The sequence below is a fragment of the Ranitomeya variabilis genome, chromosome 5, assembly GCF_051348905.1.
Source record: "Ranitomeya variabilis isolate aRanVar5 chromosome 5, aRanVar5.hap1, whole genome shotgun sequence".
NCBI classification, from domain to species: domain Eukaryota; kingdom Metazoa; phylum Chordata; class Amphibia; order Anura; family Dendrobatidae; genus Ranitomeya; species Ranitomeya variabilis.
The window spans coordinates 455,804,646-455,826,680 of NC_135236.1; the positions used below are offsets into that span (position 1 = coordinate 455,804,646).

A 22,035-nucleotide genomic window follows, 5' to 3' on the forward strand; every position below is an offset into this window, starting at 1 on the left:
CTGATTAACTGCTGTTTTTAAACACATTGCTGGTTCCGGCCTACTAACGGTGTCTGCCCCTGCCTGGTGTTGCCCTCAACTGAATAAAGCTGAGCTTCAACCTTCTGGCTCTCATTAAGTGTTTTTTAAAAAACAAAATGGTGGTTAGGGCCTACTAACGGCTTCTGCCCCTCCCTGGTGTTGCCCTCAACTGAATAAAGCTGAGCTTCTACCTTCCGGCTCTGATTAACTGCTGTTTTTAAACACATTGCTGGTTCCGGCCTACTAACGGTGTCTGCCCCTGCCTGGTGTTGCCCTCAACTGAATAAAGCTGAGCTTCAACCTTCTGGCTCTCATTAAGTGTTTTTTAAAAAACAAAATGGTGGTTAGGGCCTACTAACGGCTTCTGCCCCTCCCTGGTGTTGCCCTCAACTGAATAAAGCTGAGCTTCTACCTTCCGGCTCTGATTAACTGCTGTTTTTAAACACATTGCTGGTTCCGGCCTACTAACGGTGTCTGCCCCTCCCTGGTGTTGCCCTCAACTGAATAAAGCTGAGCTTCTACCTTCCGGCTCTGATTAACTGCTGTTTTTAAACACATTGCTGGTTCCGGCCTACTAACGGTGTCTGCCCCTGCCTGGTGTTGCCCTCAACTGAATAAAGCTGAGCTTCAACCTTCTGGCTCTCATTAAGTGTTTTTTAAAAAACAAAATGGTGGTTAGGGCCTACTAACGGCTTCTGCCCCTCCCTGGTGTTGCCCTCAACTGAATAAAGCTGAGCTTCTACCTTCCGGCTCTGATTAACTGCTGTTTTTAAACACATTGCTGGTTCCGGCCTACTAACGGTGTCTGCCCCTGCCTGGTGTTGCCCTCAACTGAATAAAGCTGAGCTTCAACCTTCTGGCTCTCATTAAGTGTTTTTTAAAAAACAAAATGGTGGTTAGGGCCTACTAACGGCTTCTGCCCCTCCCTGGTGTTGCCCTCAACTGAATAAAGCTGAGCTTCTACCTTCCGGCTCTGATTAACTGCTGTTTTTAAACACATTGCTGGTTCCGGCCTACTAACGGTGTCTGCCCCTGCCTGGTGTTGCCCTCAACTGAATAAAGCTGAGCTTCAACCTTCTGGCTCTCATTAAGTGTTTTTTAAAAAACAAAATGGTGGTTCCGGCCTACTAACGGTGTCTGCCCCTGCCTGGTGTTGCCCTCAACTGAATAAAGCTGAGCTTCAACCTTCTGGCTCTCATTAAGTGTTTTTTAAAAAACAAAATGGTGTTTAGGGCCTACTAACGGTGTCTGCCCCTCCCTGGTGTTGCCCTCAACTGAATAAAGCTGAGCTTCAACCTTCTGGCTCTCATTAAGTGTTTTTTAAAAAACAAAATGGTGGTTAGGGCCTACTAACGGTGTCTGCCCCTCCCTGGTGTTGTCCTCAACTGAACAAAGCTGAGCTTCCACATTCTGGCTTTCGGCCTATACTATCAGATATTAAACTGCATTTGGCCTACTAGTGTGGTTAGGCCCTTGAAACAGTGTCTGCTGCTCTTGGGTTTGCTACTCCACTGAACAAAGCAATGCCGCCTGTTTAGTCCTGTTACCAATTTTGATCTGCATTTAGCCTACTTTATTCTTTGGCCCTATATCTGTTTCCTCATCATCCTGCCCATTGCCCAGCCACTGCTAGATGAGTCTGCTGGTACATTGACCTAGACCACTACATTCCCCTTGTACTCTACACAGCCAGAATCTGACCCTGCTGAAAGTAAGGTTCCCCTTCCCGCATATTATACCACCTTACACAGGGACAAAGAGGAAGGTGCAGATGAAAGTGCAGGTTCCTTCATCAGGTTGGGGGGCATACTCGTTGGCGACGTCACTGGCACAGGGCCACTCAGAGTACGCAAAAGTGTCGCTGCTGGTGGGAGGCGCCCCCGCCATGCAAACACACCGCCGTACTTTGAGGGGCCCTGTGCCAGTGCCAATGCGAACGAGTGGGCCCCCCCTGCTTGCTCAGGATCACAGCACTTGCAACGTTGAAATACTTACCTCTCCCTGCTCCACCGCCATGACGTAGTCCATGTTTCCTGGGCCCACTAAAACCTTGAACCAGCCCTACCCCCACAACTTTTGCCAAATGACCCCCAATTTCCAGTGCCCAACTATTATTATAAAGTTAATTAAGATTGACAAGCTTCAGAAAACAAGAATGGATGTTTTTGGCAGTAAAATGTGCACTGTAGGTGTTTTCCTGGCCTCCACTCACTGCCGGCTATGCTTCCCCATTGACTTGCATTGGGTTTCGTGTTTCGGTCGATCCCCGACTTTTAGCGATAATCGGCCGACTTCACTCGACTCGACTCTGGACTAAATCGGGTTTCACAAAACCAGACTCGATCTTAAAAAAATGAAAGTCGCTCAACCCTAGTTCTAGCGATATCGTTACGATATCGCAGTGTCTGACACGCAGCAGCGATCAGGGATCCTGCTGAGAATCGTACGTCGTAGCAGATCGTATGGAACTTTCTTTCGTCGCTTGATCACCCGCTGACATCGCTGGATCGTTGTGTGTGACAGCGATCCAGCGATGTGTTCGCTTGTAACCAGGGTAAACATCGGGTAACTAAGCGCAGGGCCGCGCTTAGTAACCCGATGTTTACCGTGGTTACCAGCGTAAACGTAAAAAAAACAAACAGTACATACTTACATTCCGGTGTCTGTCCTCCGGCATCTCAGCTTCTCTGCAGTGTGAGCGCCGGCCAGCCGGAAAGCGAGCACAGCGGTGACGTCTGACGTCACCGCTGTGCTATCCGGCCGCTGTGCTTACACAGTGCAGAGAAGCTGAGACGCCGGAGGACAGACACCGGAATGTAAGTATGTACTGTTTGTTTTTTTTACGTTTACGCTGGTAACCACGGTAAACATCGGGTTACTAAGCGCGGCCCTGCGCTTAGTTACCCGATGTTTACCCTGGTTACCCGGGGACTTCGGCATCGCTCCAGCGCCGTGATTGCAACGTGTGACCGCAGTCTACGATGCTGGAGCGATAACCATACGATCGCTGCGACGTCACGGATCGTGCCGTCGTAGCGATCAAAATGGTACTGTGTGACGGTACCCTTACAGAAAACGTTTTACCTCTGTCATTGCCAACAAAGGATTTATTACAAAGTATTGAGATGAAATTTTGTTTCTTACCAAATACTTATTTTCCACCATAATATGCAAATAAAATGATAAAAAAACAGACAATGTGATTTTCTGGATTTTTTTTTCTCAGTTTGTCTCCCATAGTTGAGGTCTACCTATGATCTAAATTACAGACGCCTCTCATCTTTTTAAGTGGTGGAACTTGCACTATTGCTGACTGACTAAATACTTTTTTGCCCCACTGTATATAATTGTCTAAGGGGTACTTCCGTCTTTCTGTCCGCAACTTCCGTAATGGAAATCCCGCGTCGCTGATTGGTCTCGCCAGCTGCCTGTCATGGCTGCCGTGACCAATCAGCGGCGGGCACAGTCCGATTAGTCCCTCCCTACTCCCCTGCAGTCAGTGCCCGGCGCCCGCATACTCCCCTCCAGTCACCGCTCACACAGGGTTAATGCTAGCAGTAACGGACCGCGTTATGCCGCGGGTAAAGCATTCCGTTATCGCTGCTATTAACCCTGTGTGTCCCCAACTTTTTACTATTGATGCTGCCTATGCAGCATCAATAACAAAAAGATGTAATGTTAAAAATAATGAAAAAACAAAAAACCTGCTATTCTCACCTTCCGTCGAGGCATGCGCAGCTTCCGTTCCCAGAGATGCATTGCGAAATTACCCAGAAGACTTAGTGGTCTCACAAGACCGCTAAGTCATCTGGGTAATTTCGCAATGCATCCTGGGAACAGACAATGGCAGCAGCCGCGAGTGCATCGCCAGAGCTTCACTGGATCCCGGCGGGTGAGTATATAAAATTTTTTAACAGGGATATGGTGCCCACACTGCTGTATACTACGTGGGCTGTGTTATATACCGCGTGGCTGCTATTTACTACGTGGCCAGTGTTAGATACTATGTGGGCTGGGCTATAAATTACATGGGCTGCGTTATATACTGCGTGGCCTGTGTTATATACTGCGTGGCCAGTGTTATATACTGAGTGGCTGCTACATACTGCATGGGCTGTGTTATATAGTATGTGGGCTGTGTTATATACTGTTTGGGCTGTGTTATATACTGAGTGGCCACTGTTACACATTGCATTGCCTGTATTAACGCATCAGGTATTCTACAATATGTATGTATGTATATAGCAGCTACATAGTATATAGCACAGGCCACGTACTGTTTGTCTGCTATATACCACATGGCTCCTATATACTACGTTGCCTGTGCTATATGCTATGTGGCTGCTATATACATACATACATACATATTCTAGAATACCCGATGCATTAGAATCGTGCCACCATCTAGTATTCTTATAATTTACAATAAGGGAGGGGGGGGGGGCATTATCCCATATAAAAAAAATGTTAAATCCTTTTTAAAAATCCCTGAGCTCCCCTGATTCTGTAGTTCTCCATTTTCATTGTGTCACTCCATCGCAAAGATACTGACTTGTTCCTTTTGGAGTGCAGTATGTTTAATGACGCTGCCTGGTGTCAGCTTAAGGGGGCACTAGCGGGAGCACAGGGAGAGGGAGGAATGAGGCATGCAGTGCACACCAGAACTGAGCTAGACAGGTCACGTGATCACTGCAGGGACGATTGGGGCAGAGATACCGCGCAACAACAGAAAGTCTACAAAAAAACGCAGGACACAGAGTACTAAGACAGAGACATACAATGGAGGAGAAAGTGGTCAAATACTGCGCTGCTGAATCATGTAGTCCAAAGGTATTGTTAAAAAGTGGAATCATTCTTATGTGGTATTTCCTGATGAAGGAGTTCTTTGAAACTCAGAAACGCGTTGAATAAAGACCACTTTTTAACAATACCTTTCGACTACGTGATTCAGCAGCGCAGTATTTGACCACTTTCTCCTACATTGTATTCTCAATGGCCGGTCCCTCGTGAATCCGTGGATCTGCAGCAGTGAATCTCTCCAATGCCTGTCTTAAGCTACGTCTGGTGAGTGCTTTTACCTTGCATTGACTGCTTTATCTCAGATAAAACCCTATTGCGCTATTTTCCTCCAACAGTTTTCATAGCAAGACAGAGACATAGTCAAAGGACAAGCTGAGGGTCGGGAGCCAGACGGGAGCAAAGTACCAAGGGGCAAAACAGCAGATTAGTCAGAACTCCGCTAATGGTAAGGCATCACACCAATCCTCCTGTCTGGAAGTGGAAAGACAATGCAAAATTTGTTCCAACGACTGATTGGTTTGTTCGGTCTGACTGTTGGTATCCAGATGAAATGTGGACGAAAAAGACAACGCAATACTCAATTTTTTGTAAAACACCCTCCAAAACTTGGACACAAACTGCACTCCATGATCAGACGCCACACTCAAGGGCAAACAAAAAGAACATGCAAATAAACCACATGTTGTACAAACAACATAAACAGGGTTTCTGCTGAAGGTAAAGCCACCAAGGGTATAAAGTGTGCTTGTTTAGAAAACCTGTCCACCACTACCCATATGACAGTATTACCCTTAGAAGAGGGAAGATTGGTGATAAAATTCATGGGCAAATGTGTCCATGGTCTATCCGGAACTGGCAAAGGCACCAATTCCCTGGCCGACTGACTATGAGAGCTCTTAGTTCAGGCACAAACTTCACATACAGACACAAACTTCTTCCCATCAAACGAATATGAGGACCACCAGAACACCCTTGCGACAGCCCCATGAGTAGCCGAGATGCCAGGATGTCTGCCCAATGCTGAGTCATGAAACTACTGAAGAACCCTGAGATGAAATCAAATTGGAACAAACAGCTTATCAACCGGTTTGGATGGGGGGCATGAGATTGGGCATCCCAAACCTTCCATTGTAACCCAGACGACACATCAGCCACCACCACCCCAGATTGAAGCATGGAGGATGAAGGTTCGGAAGGAGAAAACGTATCCAGGCTCCGGGACAAGGTATCAGCCCTCACATTTTTGGATCCAGGACGAAAAGTGATCAAAAACTGGAACCGTGAAAAAAACAGAGACCATCTAGCCTCCCTAAGGGGCAATCTCTTCGCCGATTCAATGTACGCCAGGCTTTTGTGATTAGCAACCACCATAATGGGATGACCCGCCGCCTCCAAAAAAATGCCACCATTCCTCAAAAGCCACCTTGACCGCAAGAAGTTCCTGATTGCCCATGTGATAATTTCTCTCTGCTGGGGAGAACTTCTCCGAGAAGAAGGTGCATGGTCTCAGATTGGTCAATGTGACGGGCCCCTGGGACAACACCGCCCTCACCCCCACCTCTGAGGCATCAACCTCTACTATAAAAGGCTCAGATGGATCTGGCTGTACCAGAACCAGGGCAGTCATGAAACATTTTTTTAACAGCAAAAATGCTGCTACCACTGAGGCAGGCTAGTTCTTAACATTAGCCCCCTTCTGTGTCAAATCGGTGAGGGGCTTGACTACCTGTGAGAACCCCTTAATAAACCTCCGGTAGTAGTTGGCGAATCCCAAAGAGTGTTGCAGACCTTTCAGGTCACGAGGCTGAACCCAATCTCTAATGGCCTGAACCTTCTTGGGATTCATGCAGTTCCTGGACAAAAAATGAGTATTTTTCCAACTTAGCGAAAAGCAGGTTCTCCCTGAGTCTCAGGAGTACTGCCCAAAGATGACCAACATGGGCCTGCTTATCCGATGAATAAACCAAAATGTCATCTATGTAGATAGCCACCAACCACCCAATAAAATCAGAGAACACAAAATTGATGAAGCTTTAGAAGACTGCAGAAGCACTGGACAAACGGCATAACTAAATTTTTTTAAAAACCTTCAGAAGTGAGGAACACAGTCTTCCACTCATCCTCCTCCCGTACCTGAATCAGGTTATATGTCTCTCGCAAATCCAGCTTAGAAAACTATTTGGCCCCAGACAATTGATTACACAAATTGGGAATGAGTGGAAGGGGGTACATGTTTCTCACGGTAATCTTATTAAGTTCACGAAACACAAAATTGATGAAGTTTTAGAAGACTGCAGATGCACTGGACAAACCAAACGGCATAACTAAATTTTTGAAAAAACCTTCAGAAGTGAGGAACGCAGTCTTCCACTCATCCTCCTCCCGTACCTGAATCAGGTTATATGTCCCTCGAAAATCCAGCTTAGAAAACTATTTGGCCCCAGACAATTGATTACACAAATTGGGAATGAGTGGAAGGGGGTACATGTTTCTCACGGTAATCTTATTAAGTTCACGAAAGTCAAGGCATGGGTGGAGGCAACCCCTCAGCCTGACTTTCAGAGAACACATCCTTGAAATACTTCAGGTACTATGGAATAGTTTCCAGACTGACGGACGACACAGATACAGAAATTAGACAGTTATTTTTACATTTAGGCCCCCATTTAACAATCTCCCAGGCCTCCAAGTCAATGACTTGTTTATGACATTGCAATCAGACCTAGGCATTTCCTGAAACCAGCAGACAGGAGAGGCAGTCTCTTCTCCAATGGCCTGGAGCTCCACAATAAAAACAGAGATTTTTTCTCCCTTCCGCAGCACCCCACCAGGGCTAGCATATCCTTTAAATGCTCAGACAGTCCTCTTCGGAATAGCCCTCTGAGCACCGAATCATTCCAAGACACTTCTGGTGCCCACCGCCTGTACTCAGAACAGTACCACTCGGCAGAGAGCTTCCCCTGAGGGAGACCCATAATCATGTCCTCAGTTAATCTCACTCGATCGGGTTCATCACATATGAGACCCAAAGCCTCGAAGAACCGATACACAGACAACCTCTCAGGGAAGGTAGGGGGCAGGGAGAAAGCCCAGGACTGCGGGCCCTCACGTAACAAAGATATCACTATCCTCACCCTTTGACTCTCGTCCCCTAAAGACCTAGGACACACGGAAAACAATAGCCTGCAACTCTCCCTAAAGACCCGGAATTTACTCTTATCCCCAGAAAAGGTGTCTGGTAATTTTACAGAGGGTTCAGGAGAAGAAAGGGAAACAGCCCCATCCATACTGCTAGACGGAGAGGAGGCACCCTGAACCGCACTAACCATATCTGCCAACTCCCTTTGCACCTGTCGGTGAGAAGCAACCAAAGCTCTTTGCTCCACTGACAAATTCTGCATAATTTTGGTCAGGTTAAATACCTGATCTGACAGAGCTTGGAGCTGATCCATATCAGAGGGAAAAAGGAAAAAAAAGTGCAGAATCTGCTTTAATGCTTTGGGTCAGTTATAATATAATGATGCTGCCTGGTGTAGTAGAGAGGCAGCCTAAGGGGGTGCTAGCGGGAGCACAGAGAGAGGGAGGAATGAGGTATGCAGTGCACACAGGACCTGAGCTAAGCAGGTCATGTGATCACTACAGGGACGATGAGGGCGGAGCTACTGCACGAGAACGGAGGGTCTACAAAAACTGCAGGACACAGAATACTAAGACAGAGACGTAGTCAAAGGACAAGCCGAGGGTCGGGAGCCTGACGGGAGCGAGGTACCAAGGGGCAAAACAGCAGAATAGTAAGAGACAAGCCAAGGTGTCAGAAAGCCAGGACATACAGAGAAGTACAAAGAAGAAAACAGGGGCAGTAGTCAGGGGGCAAATCGGGTCATGCACAGCAAGGCACACACACACAAAGGAACAACGATTACAGACAAATAACCTGGGTCAGCTATCTCAAACCAGGTAGACGGAAGTATAACTGACTCAGAACCCAGGAAATACCAGCATTAAATAGCCACCCCAGAACCAAAGAGAGGGGGACTAATTTAATCCAGTCATGACCAGAACGGAGCCAGAACCAGCCCATCCAGAGTCATTACAGTACAGTATGTGAATTGTCTGCTTGTAGTCCAACTGGGCTTTTCTTCAGAGGCTTTTGTTGGGACACACACTATCACACCTCCCAGATGCTGTCTTGGAGAGAAAGGTGAAAGTGCAAAAACCCCTAGAGAAGTCTGAAGAAATGCCCAGTTGGACTGCAAGCAGAGATTTCACATATTGTGGTCCAAAATCAACAAATGTGAATAATTCTGAAATCAAGTGATGCATCACAAAATGGAAAATAAGGGCTGAATCAGGGAGCACAGGGATTTTGACAGGGTATCTAACTCAATATTTTTGATCAAGTGACTCTTTAAAATGATATTACTACCTGAAATATATTCTTTTAATGTATTCTTTTAATGCATTATATTGTGTATTCATATCTATGTGTAATGACATCAGTATTTGCATCTAAATAACAAAAACAGGAAGTTGTTTTTAGACAAATGCATGTCTTTAATATTCCGCAACAAATTTGAAACATGTATAAAAATGGGCTATTGAAACAGTATTGGCATATATTAAAATATACCTTATGCAACGAGAGCAGTATACTTCCATATGAAAATCCAATGATCGCTACAGGAATAATGAAGCATGTCAGAAAGTAGCTAATCAGGTAAGTGTAGTTGCTCCAAGACCTTTCTTCCCAGCCAATTGAGCAAGAAGTCTGAACTCCTTCAGGTCCATATGAACTCCAACCAAATAAAGGTGCAATAGCCCAAACAAGGCAGAAGAGCCAAATAAATGCCAGGCCTTGGTAACCCCTCCGACTGCTGAGTTTCAGTGCTCCCACCGGCTCACAGACCACATTGTACCTTTCATATGCTAGCATCGTCAGGGACCAGAGGGACACAATTCCTGTAACATAATGATGTCAGTGTTTAAAGAAAGACAACAGTTTTGATCTTGTTAACAGTGTGCTTAAAGTACACGTTAATCGCCACTAGAGGGAGCATTTGCACAACCGAATTTTAAAATGCTTAATACTTAAGTATTTTTTCTAGGATAAGCTATTATCTTACAGTGAGATTAGGGTGACACCAAGCAAAGCTGGGAAAGGCAACAGTGCTAGTTTTACCAGTGACTGTTTTTTTTCCATACAAGGACATGTTCTACATTTCCCTATAGAGCTCATGACTGGGCATGTGTATGATGTGAAAAACAGTGAAGGGGACACGGCACTGCACTAGGGATGTGGAGTCTTCATTTCCAGGATCAATGGGGATGGTATGAAGTTGTACTTTCACTGATCAGAGAGTGTTTGCATATCCTAGCAATATTTAATGATTTTGAAAATGGAAATTTCCCATTAAATTAAAAAGTCTTGAAATTATTTGTCTTTACTTGCAAAAGGATAAAATCCTTTTCCGACATTGTGTGCAATAGTACACCCAAGTCAGAATCCCTTCCATTGATGTGGGCTCTAGCACTGAGACCACATCTTTCCTGGCACATGTCAGCTGTTTTGAACAGCTGACATGTGCCTCTAACAGCCGCGGGTGGAATCGTGAGCCACCTGTGACTGTAACCTATTAAATGCCGCTGTCAATCTCTGACAGCGGAATGTAAGGGTATGTTTCAACAGTCAGTAAACCCTGCGGGTTGGACACTGTGTACAGCCACAGCATCCAACCCGCAATGGCCAGATGTTGCAGCATCAAAATCCCATCTCCACTATGCTTGCAGGGATGCCTCTGGCTTCCCTGTGTTACCGGACATGCGGCGCGTCTTTCCAGAGCGCAGCATGTCTATTGATCTTGCGGAGACAGAGATAAAGTCACCCATACAATGTATAGGATGCGGTAATTCCACATGGTTCAATGAACACATCCGGAATCACCTTGCGTACAAAAGCCAGCAGCGCTTAAGGCAGAGTGGACATGTGCTGCGTCCAAAGCGCTGCCAATACTGACCATGGAAACATACCCTAACTCGTGCTTCCGGGAAGCGCGCTGGAAATCCCACCCATCGATGATCCCGTCACGTGATCATGGGTCACCAATGGGTTGGCATGGCAACCAGAGGTCACCAGCAGACCTCTATGGTTGTCATAGCCGGATTGCTATGAGCCCCGCCCAGTGGTCAGCGCTCATAGCAAGTGAGCATTTCTGCTACAAACAGGCAATCTGATCATTGCATGTATGCAGCAGAGTCGATCAGACAACTGCAGCTTCTAGTTTCCCATGGAGACTATTAAAGCATGCAAAAAGTAAAAAATTTATTTCAAAAGATAAAAAAATATAATAGTTCAAATCATCCCCCTTTCACTCTATTCAAAATATATATATTTAAAAAAAAAATGAAATCACCCGATCTAGCAATATAAAAAAGAAGAACTCAATCGGTAAAGGGCGTAACGAGAAAAATTTTCAAAATGCCAGAATTACGTTTTGCAATAAAATGCAATAACGGACGATCAAAAGATCATATATACGCCATAATAGTATCAATAAAAATGTCAACTCGGCGTGCAAAAAATAGGCCCTCATCCAGCCCCAAATCAGAAAAATGGAGAAGCTACGAGTCTCGGAAAATAGCGCCATTTTGAATTTTTTTCACCACTTAACCCCTTAACCCCCAAGGGTGGTTTGCACGTTAATGACCAGGCCAATTTTTACAATTCTGACCACTTTCCCTTTATGAGGTAATAACTCTGGAATGCTTCAACAGATCCTGATGATTCTGACACTGTTTTCTCGAAACATATTGTACTTCATGAAAGTGATAAAATTTCTTTGATATTACCCGTGTTTATTTGTGAAAAAAACGTAAATTTGTCCAAAAGTTTGCAAATTTTGCAATTTTCCAACTTTGAATTTTTATGCCCTTAAATCACAGAGATATGTCACACAAAATACTTAATAAGTTACATTTCTCACATGTCTACTGTACATCAGCACAATTTTGGAACCAACATTTTTTTTGTTAGGGAGCTATAAGGGTTAAAAGTTGACCAGCAATTTCTGATTTTTGCAACACCATTTTCTTTAGGGACCACATCACATTTGAATTCACTTTGAGGGGTCTATATGATAGAAAATACCCAAGTGTGACACCATTCTAAAAACTGCACCCCTCAATATGCTCAAAACCACATTCAAGAAGTTTATTAACCCTTCAGGTGTTTCACAGGAATTTTTGGAATGTTTAAAAAAAATGAACATTTAACTTTTTTCAATTTTTTTTTATTTCAGCTCCAATTTGTTTTATTTTACCAAGGGTAACAGGGTAAATTGGACCTTAAAAGTTGTTGTACAATTTGTCCTGAGTACCCCGATACCCCAAATGTGGGGGTAAACCACTGTTTGGGCGCCTGGCAGAGCTCGGAAGGGAAGGAGTGCCGTTTATCTTTTCAATGCAAAATTGACTTGAATTGAGATAGGACGCCATGTCGCGTTTGGAGAGCCCTTGATGTGCCTAAACATTGAAACCCCCCACAAGTGACACCATTTTGGAAAGTAGACCCCCTAAGGAACTTATCTAGATGTGTGGTGAGCACTTTGACCCATTAAGTGATTCACAGAAGTTTATAATGCAGAGCCGTAAAAATGAAAAATCATATTTTTTCACAAAAATGATGTTTCGCCCCCAATTTTTTATTTTCCCAAGAGTAACAGAGGAAATTGGACCCCAAAAGTTGTTGAGTAATTTGTCCTGAGTACGTTGATACCCCATATGTGTGGGTAAACCACTGTCTGGGCGCATGGCAGAGCTTGGAAGGGAAAGAGCACCACTTGACTTTTGAATGCAAAATTGACTGGAATTGAGATAGGATGCCATGTCGCATTTGGAGGGCCCCTGATGTGCCTAAACATTGAAACCCCCCACAAGTGAAACCATTTTGGAAAGTAGACCCCCTAAGGAACTTATCTAGATGTGTTGTGAGAACTTTGAACCCCCAAGTGTTTCACTACAGTTTATAACGCTGAGCCGTGAAAATAAAAAATCTTTTTTTCCACATAAATTATTTTTTAGCTCCCAGTTTTGTATTTTCTAAAGGGTAACAGGAGAAATTGTACCCCAAAAGTTGTTGTCCAATTTGTTCTGAGTACGCTAAATCCACATATGTGGGGGGAACCACCGTTTGGGCACATGGCAGAGCTCGGAAGGGAAGAAGCGCTGTTTGGAATGCAGATTTAGATGGATTGGTCTGCAGGAGTCACTTTGCATTTGCAGAGCCCCTGCGGTACCACTACAGTAGAAACCCCCCACAAGTGACCCCATATTGGAAACTAGACCCCCCAAGGAACTTATCTAGATGTGTTGTGAGAACTTTGAACCCCCAAATGTTTCACTACAGTTTAAAACGCAGAGCCGTGAAAATAAAAAATCATTTTTTTCCCACAAAAATGATTTTTTAACCCACAAATTTTTATTTTCCCAAGGGTAACAAGAGAAACTGGACCCCAATAGTTGTTGTCCAATTTGTCCTGAGTACGCTTCTACCTCATGTGTTGGGGTAAACCCCTGTTTGGGCGCACGGGAGAGCTCGGAAGGGAAGGAGCATTGTTTTACTTTTTCAACGCAGAATTGGCTGGAATTGAGATCGGACACCATGTCGCATATGGAAAGCCCTGATGTGCCTAAACAGTGGAAACCCCCAATTCTACCTGAAACCCTAACCCAAACACACCCGTAACCCTAATCCCAACCCTAACCATAACCCTAACCACACCCCTAACCTGAACACGCCCCTAACTCTAATCCCAACCACACCCCTAACCCCATCACACCCCTAACCCTAATCCCAACCCTAACCACACCCCTAGCTCCTACACATCCCTAACCCTAATCCCAACCATAATCCCAACCACACCTCTAACCCTGACAAACCCCTAACCCTAATCCCAACCCTAATCCCAACCATAAATGTAATCCAAATTCTAACCCTAACTTTAGCCCCAACCCTAACCCTAACTTTAGCCCCAACCCTAACTGTAGCCCTAACCCTAACTTTAGCACCAACCCTAACCCTAACTGAAAAATGGAAATAAATATATTTTTTTATTTTATTATTTTCCCTAGCTAAAGGGGTGATGAAGGGGGTTTGATTTACTATTTATAGCGGGGGGGGGTAGCGGATTTTTATGATTGGCAGCTGTCACACACTAAAAGACGCTTTTTATTGCAAAAAATAGTTTTTGCGTCTGCACATTTTGAGAGCTATAATTTTTCCACATTTTGGTCCACAGAGTCATGTGAGGTCTTGTTTTTTGGGGGATGAGTTGATGTTTTATTGGTACCATTTTCGGGCACGTGACTTTTTTGATCGCTTTTTATTCCGATTTTTGTGAGGCAGAAAGACCAAAAAACAGCTATTTATGAATTTCTTTTGGGGGGGGCGTTTATACCGTTCCACGTTTGGTAAAATTGATAAAGCAGTTTTATTCTTCGGGTCAGAACGATTACAGCAATACCTCATTTATATCATTTTTTAATGCTTTGCGCTTTTATACGATAAAAACTATTTTATATAAAAAGTAATTATTTTTGCATTGCTTTATTCTGAGGACTATAACTTTTTTATTTTTTTGCTGATGATGCTGTATGGCGGCTCGTTTTTTGCGGGACAAGATGACTTTTCAGCGGTACCATGTTTATTTATATCTGTATTTTTGATTGCGTGTTATTCCACTTTTTGTTCGGCGGTATGATAATAAAGCGTTGTTTTTTGCCTCTTTTTTTACAGTGTTCACTGAAGGGGTTAACTAATGGGGCAGTTTTATAGGTCGGGTCCTTACGGATGTGGCAATACTAAATATGTGTACTTTTATTGTTTTTTTAATTTAGATAAAGAAATGTATTTATTGGAACAATATAATTTTTTTCTTTATTAAGGATTTTTTTTTTTCTTTTACACATGTAAATATATTTTTTTGAAACTTTTTTTTACTTTGTCCCGGGGGGACATGACTACATAGTGTCAGATCACTGATCTGACACTTTGCAAAGCACTGTGTCAGATCAGCGATCTGACAGGCAGTGTAGGAGGCTTGCCGATGCCTGCTCTCACCAGGCACTTGCAAGCCACCTCCCTACAGGACCCAGAAGGAGCCCCACAGCAATATTTGATACGGGGGCCTGCAGGGAGGAGACCCTCGTCGGAACAACGCGATCACATCACGTTGTTCCGAGGGTCTTAGGGAAGCACGCAGGGCGCCCCCTCCCTGCGCGATGCTTCCCTATGCTGCCGAAACGCTGCGATCATGTTTGATTGCAGTGTTCCAGGGGTTAATGTGTCAGGAGCTGTCCGTGACCGCTCCTGGCACATAGTGCCGGATGTCAGCTGTAATAATCAGCTTACACCCGGCGGCGACCGGGCGCGCTCCCTCGTGATCGCCTATCGCGTCCCTGGGGATTAAGTCCCAGGTCACCTTGATGGGATAGTATGTCATATGGCAGAAAGGGGTTAAATTAAAAAGAACCTACACATGTTTGGTGTCTATGAACTCGTAATGACCTGGAGAATCATAATGGTAGGTCAGTTTTAGCTCTTAGTAAACATGGTAAAGAAAACCCCATCAACTGTGGAATTGTACTTTTTTAGCAATTTCACCGCATTTGGATTTCTCCCCCCCCATTTTTCAGTACACGATATGTTAAAACCAATGGTGTCATTCAAAAGTACAACTTGTACAAGAAAGTATCAGCTGCAGGCTGTTTCATACTTTCCAAAACAGAATATTTTACTGACTGTTTAGAATACTGCAGCATTGCTTCATTGAACAGCATATAAAAAATGGGTCGCAGGTATGAACCAATCTGCAAGGTGTTCGAAACATTGGTGAGGGTATGGTCCTTTTATGAGTACCACAGTCACTTCCCATGGATGATCAGAAAGTCCACTGATATTCAGACCCCACTAATCTAATATTGATGACTTTCTCATTAATTTTAAAAGGCTGGAATACCTTTAGGAAGTTCAATATTAGGTCTGTGAATAGATTTGAGCCTTCCAATGTAAAACAATAATGTTCTAATTCAATGACAGTAAACAGAGATTTTAAAGAGTGATACCCAAAGTACATATGACTTCGTTATTAATAGATATTCATAAATCTAAAATCAGTGAAGAAAGTTAAATTACTACACTCGCTAGTGATCAGAGGTTTTTAAAAATTTAATCTCTAAACATACCTACTATTCAATATATGCTAAAAGATACGGTATTTATATAATATATGCACACAATTATCTGTCTATCATTATCTCTATTTATTTATCTAGCTCATATCTATCTATCTATCTATCTATCTATCTATCTATCTATCTATCTATCTATCTATCCCGTATCTATTATCTATCATATTTATATCCCATATCTATCTATCATTATTTATCTAATATACAGAGACAAAAATTAAGAGACCACCACATTACCCTGTCATGGGCAGCCCAGTCTCCAGACCTGAACCCCATTGAAAACCTCTGGAATGTAATCGAGAGGATGATGGATAGTCACAAGCCATCAAACAAAGAAGAACTGCTTACATTATTGCACCAGAAGCAGTGTGCAAGACTGGTGGAAAGCATGCCAAGACGCATGAAAGCTGTGATTAAAAATCATGGTTATTCCACAAAATATTGATTTCTGAACTCTCCCTGAGTTAAATCATTAGTATTGCTGTTTCTAAATGATTATGAATATGTTTTCTTTGCATTATTTGAGGTCTGAAAGCAGTGTTTTTTTATTTTGACCATTTCTCGGTTTCAGAAAAAAAATCCAAACTTCATTGCTTGGAAATTCGGAGACATGTTGTCAGAGGTTTACAGAAGAAAAGAACAATTTACATTTTACGCAAACATACAACTATAAAGAGAAAAATCAGAGAAACTGAACATTTTGCAGTGGTCTCTTAATTTTTGCCAGAGCTGTATATCCCATATCTATCTATCATTATCTATCTAAAATATATATATAATTTGTACATATAATATATTCTGTGTGCATATAGTAAACAGACATTTTTGGAAACTTACCAAAATAGTTGACAGCGAATCCTTGGAAAACACAGAATTTTTTGCCCAGGTAAAAGTAGCCGTGGTAATTGGTGCTGACTACTATGGTGGTGCCACATAGTGTCATTAACAAGTCAGAAAAAGATACATTTAGTATGAATATATTGATTGGGTTGCGGAGTTGTGGATATTTCATAGTTACTAAAATGACCAACATATTGTTAAAAATGGAAAATACAGCATTTAAAAACATGAGAAATGACAAAATGTCATATCCAGATCTGGGGAATAGAGTAGGCTTTGCTGTGAAGTTTTCCGTTAGGTCAGCTATGGTTATACTGGGATACATATTGGCCAATAGATTTTCTTCCAGACTACTATGATCTTAAGATGTTACAGCTTCTTAGCTGTCATGATAAGACTGCTTTTAGGTTTATTGTTTCATAAAGGATAAAGCATTACAGTGGCATCTGTCCCTTTCAGCTCTTCTGTATATGGACCCTTGTATTAGGAAATTACCTAATCAGATTACATACTTGCTTCAGGATTGATTCATTTCATAACCATACAGTATATTACTTTTCAAGTTCACTGAATCTGTCACATGCAATGGTCCAGATTCATTAAGATTGGCATTTTGTACAGCAGGCTTAATGATGGGCGTCCAAAAGTAAGATGCGCCTAATTCACTAAAAGGAACCTGTCATGTCCCCAAACTGTATAAACCTGCAGATATGGTGCCTGCTACTGCAACCGTAATCAAGTGATAGGGACTGAACTGCAATACTAGATTAACCCCAATGCCTGCACATGAGGAAAGAGACGTAGTGAATCAGAAGAACTATACTACATTTCTAATTGGAGCTATTTGCTAATATTATTATTTTTACACCTACTACATTTTGGGATAAGATCTTGATGGCGGGAATAACCCTTTAAAGATACACTAGAAAATAAAGCTGCACATTGCTGGAAGATGGGCATAAGGGTACAGAGATAACTGTGTGCTGTACTGCCCCCTCAGGCAACACATTGCATACATTTTGCCAGTATCTTGATAAATAGAAACTCTTGGTTGCCAGGCGTTTCTGTAAGATTTTTGCACTTTTAAATATCACATAAAGAATTTTTCTAAATAAATAGTTGTATGAAACATTTCCACTCCTTCATAATTCTTACTGTGTCAGATTTGGCAGTTTTTAATCTATACTTGCTTTAGGATGTATGTAATTAAAAATTAATCTTCAATCACATTTCTAAATGATTGCTTTGCTATACAGTTTTATTAATCTTTCTTTCAACAAGTAAAGTCAGCCTCGGGGTACATTTATTTATGATAATGTCAAAATCATTTCCAGCCTTGCATGCATTATAATGTTCTGTAATAACACATTATACAAACTTACTCAGCTTTTTCAATTTAGATACCTGTGTATAGTCTGCACCTCCCACCTCTGGGAGTACTATCCTTGAAGCCGCTGTGTGTATTCTGCACCCCTACCTCTGGGAGTACTGTCCTTGAAGCCGCTGTGTGTATTCTGCACCCCCTACCTCTGGGATTACTGTCCTTGAAGCCACTGTGTGTTTTCTATTAGTCTCAGAAATATATAAGTGGCATCAGTCATCATTGCTAGTAGGCCCCAAAAATAATATTTCAGTCCTGACTCCTGGTGTGTGTATTTTAGTAGTTTCCAAATCAATATACAACATCTACCATCTCTTTGGCCTTCCTAGGTCCCAAAACACTTTTCCAGGTCTAGTGTGTGTTTTGTAGTAGTTTTGAAAATCAATATATTGCATCAGCCTTCTCGTTGCCATTTCTAGGCGCCAAAAGTATGTTTTAAGGCCTGGTGTGTGTTTTCTGGTTCTTTTGCAAATCAATATGTTGCATTAGTCATGTAGTTACCATTTCTAGGCAGCCCCCAAAATTTTAAGATCTGGTGTGTGTTTTCTTATACTTTTGAAGATCAATATATCGCATCAGCCTTGTCGCCATTTCTATGCTCCAAAACTGATTTTTCAGGGCTTGTGTATGGTTTTTATTAGTCTAGGATAAATGGCATCACCCAACTATTTGACTTTTTTAATAATAAAAACATACCACCAAGAACCATAGTAATTTTGATCTCCTATACCTATGCATAGTATGACATAGGAAATTTAGTAATCGTATAGGAGATCAGAATGAATCACTAAAGGACACTCCAAAAGCATACATATAAACTGAAGAGACAATACGGAGTTAAAGTCCCATTTTAGGAATGCAAAATACAATTTTTATTAATCAGATAATACATAACAATAAATAACAACATATAACTGAAGACAGTGAAAAGACCTTCATGGAACACTGAAAAATAACAGCAGTGAAACCCACTCAAACACTGGCAGTATTACTCGTAAAGTGCTGTTAGTGCATATTTTGGGTAGAGAAGCCCACCATATTACCTCACTAGTGTGTGGGGATGTGCCTGGACCCAACCAAGGAATCCATTAGCCCAATCAGCTTATATAGCATCCAGCATGGTAGGTATAACTCTTACCCATAAAAGAGCCGGTGTTGGGGGAATCACCGCCGCAGTTGGGGCTGCGGCGGTGATTCCCCCAACACCGGCTCTTTTATGGGTAAGAGTTATACCTACCATGCTGGATGCTATATAAGCTGATTGGGCTAATGGATTCCTTGGTTGGGTCCAGGCACATCCCCACACACTAGTGAGGTAATATGGTGGGCTTCTCTACCCAAAATATGCACTAACAGCACTTTACGAGTAATACTGCCAGTGTTTGAGTGGGTTTCACTGCTGTTATTTTTCAGTGTTCCATGAAGGTCTTTTCACTGTCTTCAGTTATATGTTGTTATTTATTGTTATGTATTATCTGATTAATAAAAATTGTATTTTGCATTCCTAAAATGGGACTTTAACTCCGTATTGTCTCTTCAGTTTATATATTTGACTTTTTTAGGCCAAAGACATAGGTTTTCAGGACCGCTGTGTTTTTTCTAGTACTGTTGAAAATAAATAAATCTACTCTTCCACCATCTCTATGCAAGTAGTGTTTACAAAACCAACTTCCAAAAATGAGGAGAACATCAAATCATCAAATAAGTGATGTGGATGTGGCTGTGGTAGCTGGTGATGGTTGTGGTAGTGTAGCTGATGCACTGAGAAGACATTGTGGTTCTGTACCTGCTAAGTACACAATTCCATCACCTTCCTCTGGTGCACGCAGGTGACAGGATGTTATGCATTCTTTCATAGTTCCGAATACAGCTGTGCGAATGGTGAGGCCATAAAATGTTGAAAAAGTGTTAGATTGGATGGCTGAAAGTAGCTCCAGTTCGTTTGCATTATCTTCCACATGGTCCAGTGCAGAAAGTGCACAATTGGCACCTGAGGACCATAGTCATCAGTAGGGTTGAGCGAAACGGATCGTTCATTTTCATAAGTCGCCGACTTTTGGCAAAGTTGGCGTCTCATGAAACCCGACCCGATCCCTGTGTGGGGTCGGCCATGCGGTACGCGACTTTCGCGCCAAAGTCGCGTTTCAATGACGCTAAAAGCGCCATTTCTCAGCCAATGAAGGTGGACGCAGAGTGTGGGCAGCGTGATGACATAGATCTCAGTCCCCACCATCTTAGAGAAGGGCATTGCAGTGATTGGCTTGCTTTCTGCCGCGTCACAGGGGCTATAAAGGGGCGTTCCCGCCGACCGCCATCTTACTGCTGCTGATCTGAGCGTAGGGAGAGGTGCCGCTTCGTCAGAAGCAGGGATAGACCGTGTTAGGCAGGGTACATTCACCCCCAAACCGCTTGTGCTGTAGCGATTTCCACTGTCCAACACCACCTTTTGTTTGCAGGGACAGTGGAAGCTACATTTTTTTTCCTCAGCGCTGTAGCTCATTGGGCTGCCCTAGAAGGCTCCCTGATAGCTGCGTTAATGTGTGTGTACGCCGCTGTGCAAACCAACTGCTTTTTTCAAAGCACAAATCCTGTTGTTCCTTCCTTTCTGCACAGCTATCTTGTTTGTTTGTCCACACTTTTGTGTGCAGCAGTCCTTTTTATAGCTGCCTGCCATACTTTTCTGAGATTACTGCAGGGAGATAAAGATTGGCAAGTCTGCCGCTGTGCCAGTGCTGTGTGTGGCATCTGTCTCTCATTGTGTGCCACAGAAAACCTAGTGTGTAATATTGTTTTTTTTTTTTTTTTTTTCTTAATTCTCCCTGAAAAAAAAAAATATGTGTAATATTGGGCCATTTTTTTGGGGGGGTAAATTCTCCCTGTAAAAAAAAAAATAATAGTGGGAGATAAAGATTGGCAAGTCTGCCTCTGTGCCAGGCCTGTGTGTGGCATCTGTCTCTCCTTGTGTGCCACCGAAAACCAGTGTGTAATACTGGGCCTTTTTTTTTTTTTTTTGGTACATTCTCCCTGTAAAACAAAAAATTAATAGTGGGAGATAAAGATTGGCAAGTCTGCCTCTGTGCCAGTCCTGTGTGTAGCATCTGTCTCTCATTGTGTGCCACCGAAAACCAGTGTGTAATATTGGGCCATTTTTGGGGGGTAAATTCTCCCTGTAAAAAAAAAAAAATAATAGTGGGAGATAAAGATTGGCAAGTCTGCCTCTGTACCAGTCCTGTGTGTGGCATCTGTCTCTCCTTGTGTGCCACCGAAAACCAGTGTGTAATACTGGGCCTTTTTTTTTTTTTGGCAAATTCTCCCTGTAAAAAAAAAAAATTAATAGTGGGAGATAAAGATTGGCAAGTCTGCCTCTGTGCCAGTCCTGTGTGTGGCATCTGTCTCTCCTTGTGTGCCACCGAAAACCAGTGTGTAATACTGGGCCTTTTTTTTTTTTGGTAAATTCTCCCTGTAAAAAAAAAATTAATAGTGGGAGATAAAGATTGGCAAGTCTGCCTCTGTGCCAGTCCTGTGTGTGGCATCTGTCTCTCCTTGTGTGCCACCGAAAACCAGTGTGTAATACTGGGCCTTTTTTTTTTTTTGTAAATTCTCCCTGTAAAAAAAAAAATTAATAGTGGGTGATAAAGATTGGCAAGTCTGCCTCTGTGCCAGTCCTGTGTGTGGCATCTGCTTCTCATTGTGTGCCACCGAAAACCAGTGTGTAATATTGGGCCATTTTTTTGGGGGGGTAAATTCTC

General features: G+C 42.8%; 1 protein-coding gene across 1 annotated transcript in view; it reads right to left on the reverse strand.

Moving 5' to 3' along the window:
- LOC143775052 (opsin-VA-like) overlaps positions 1-17,230 on the reverse strand; it is a 43,228-nt gene extending 25,998 nt beyond the window's left edge. The window contains exons 1-2 of the mRNA XM_077262881.1: positions 16,903-17,230; positions 9,452-9,780 (exon numbers count right to left, since the gene is read on the reverse strand). Of these exons, the coding sequence (XP_077118996.1) occupies positions 9,452-9,780; positions 16,903-17,230 (657 nt within the window). The remainder of the gene's footprint in view (positions 1-9,451; positions 9,781-16,902) is intronic.
- Positions 17,231-22,035: the final 4,805 nt, after the last annotated feature.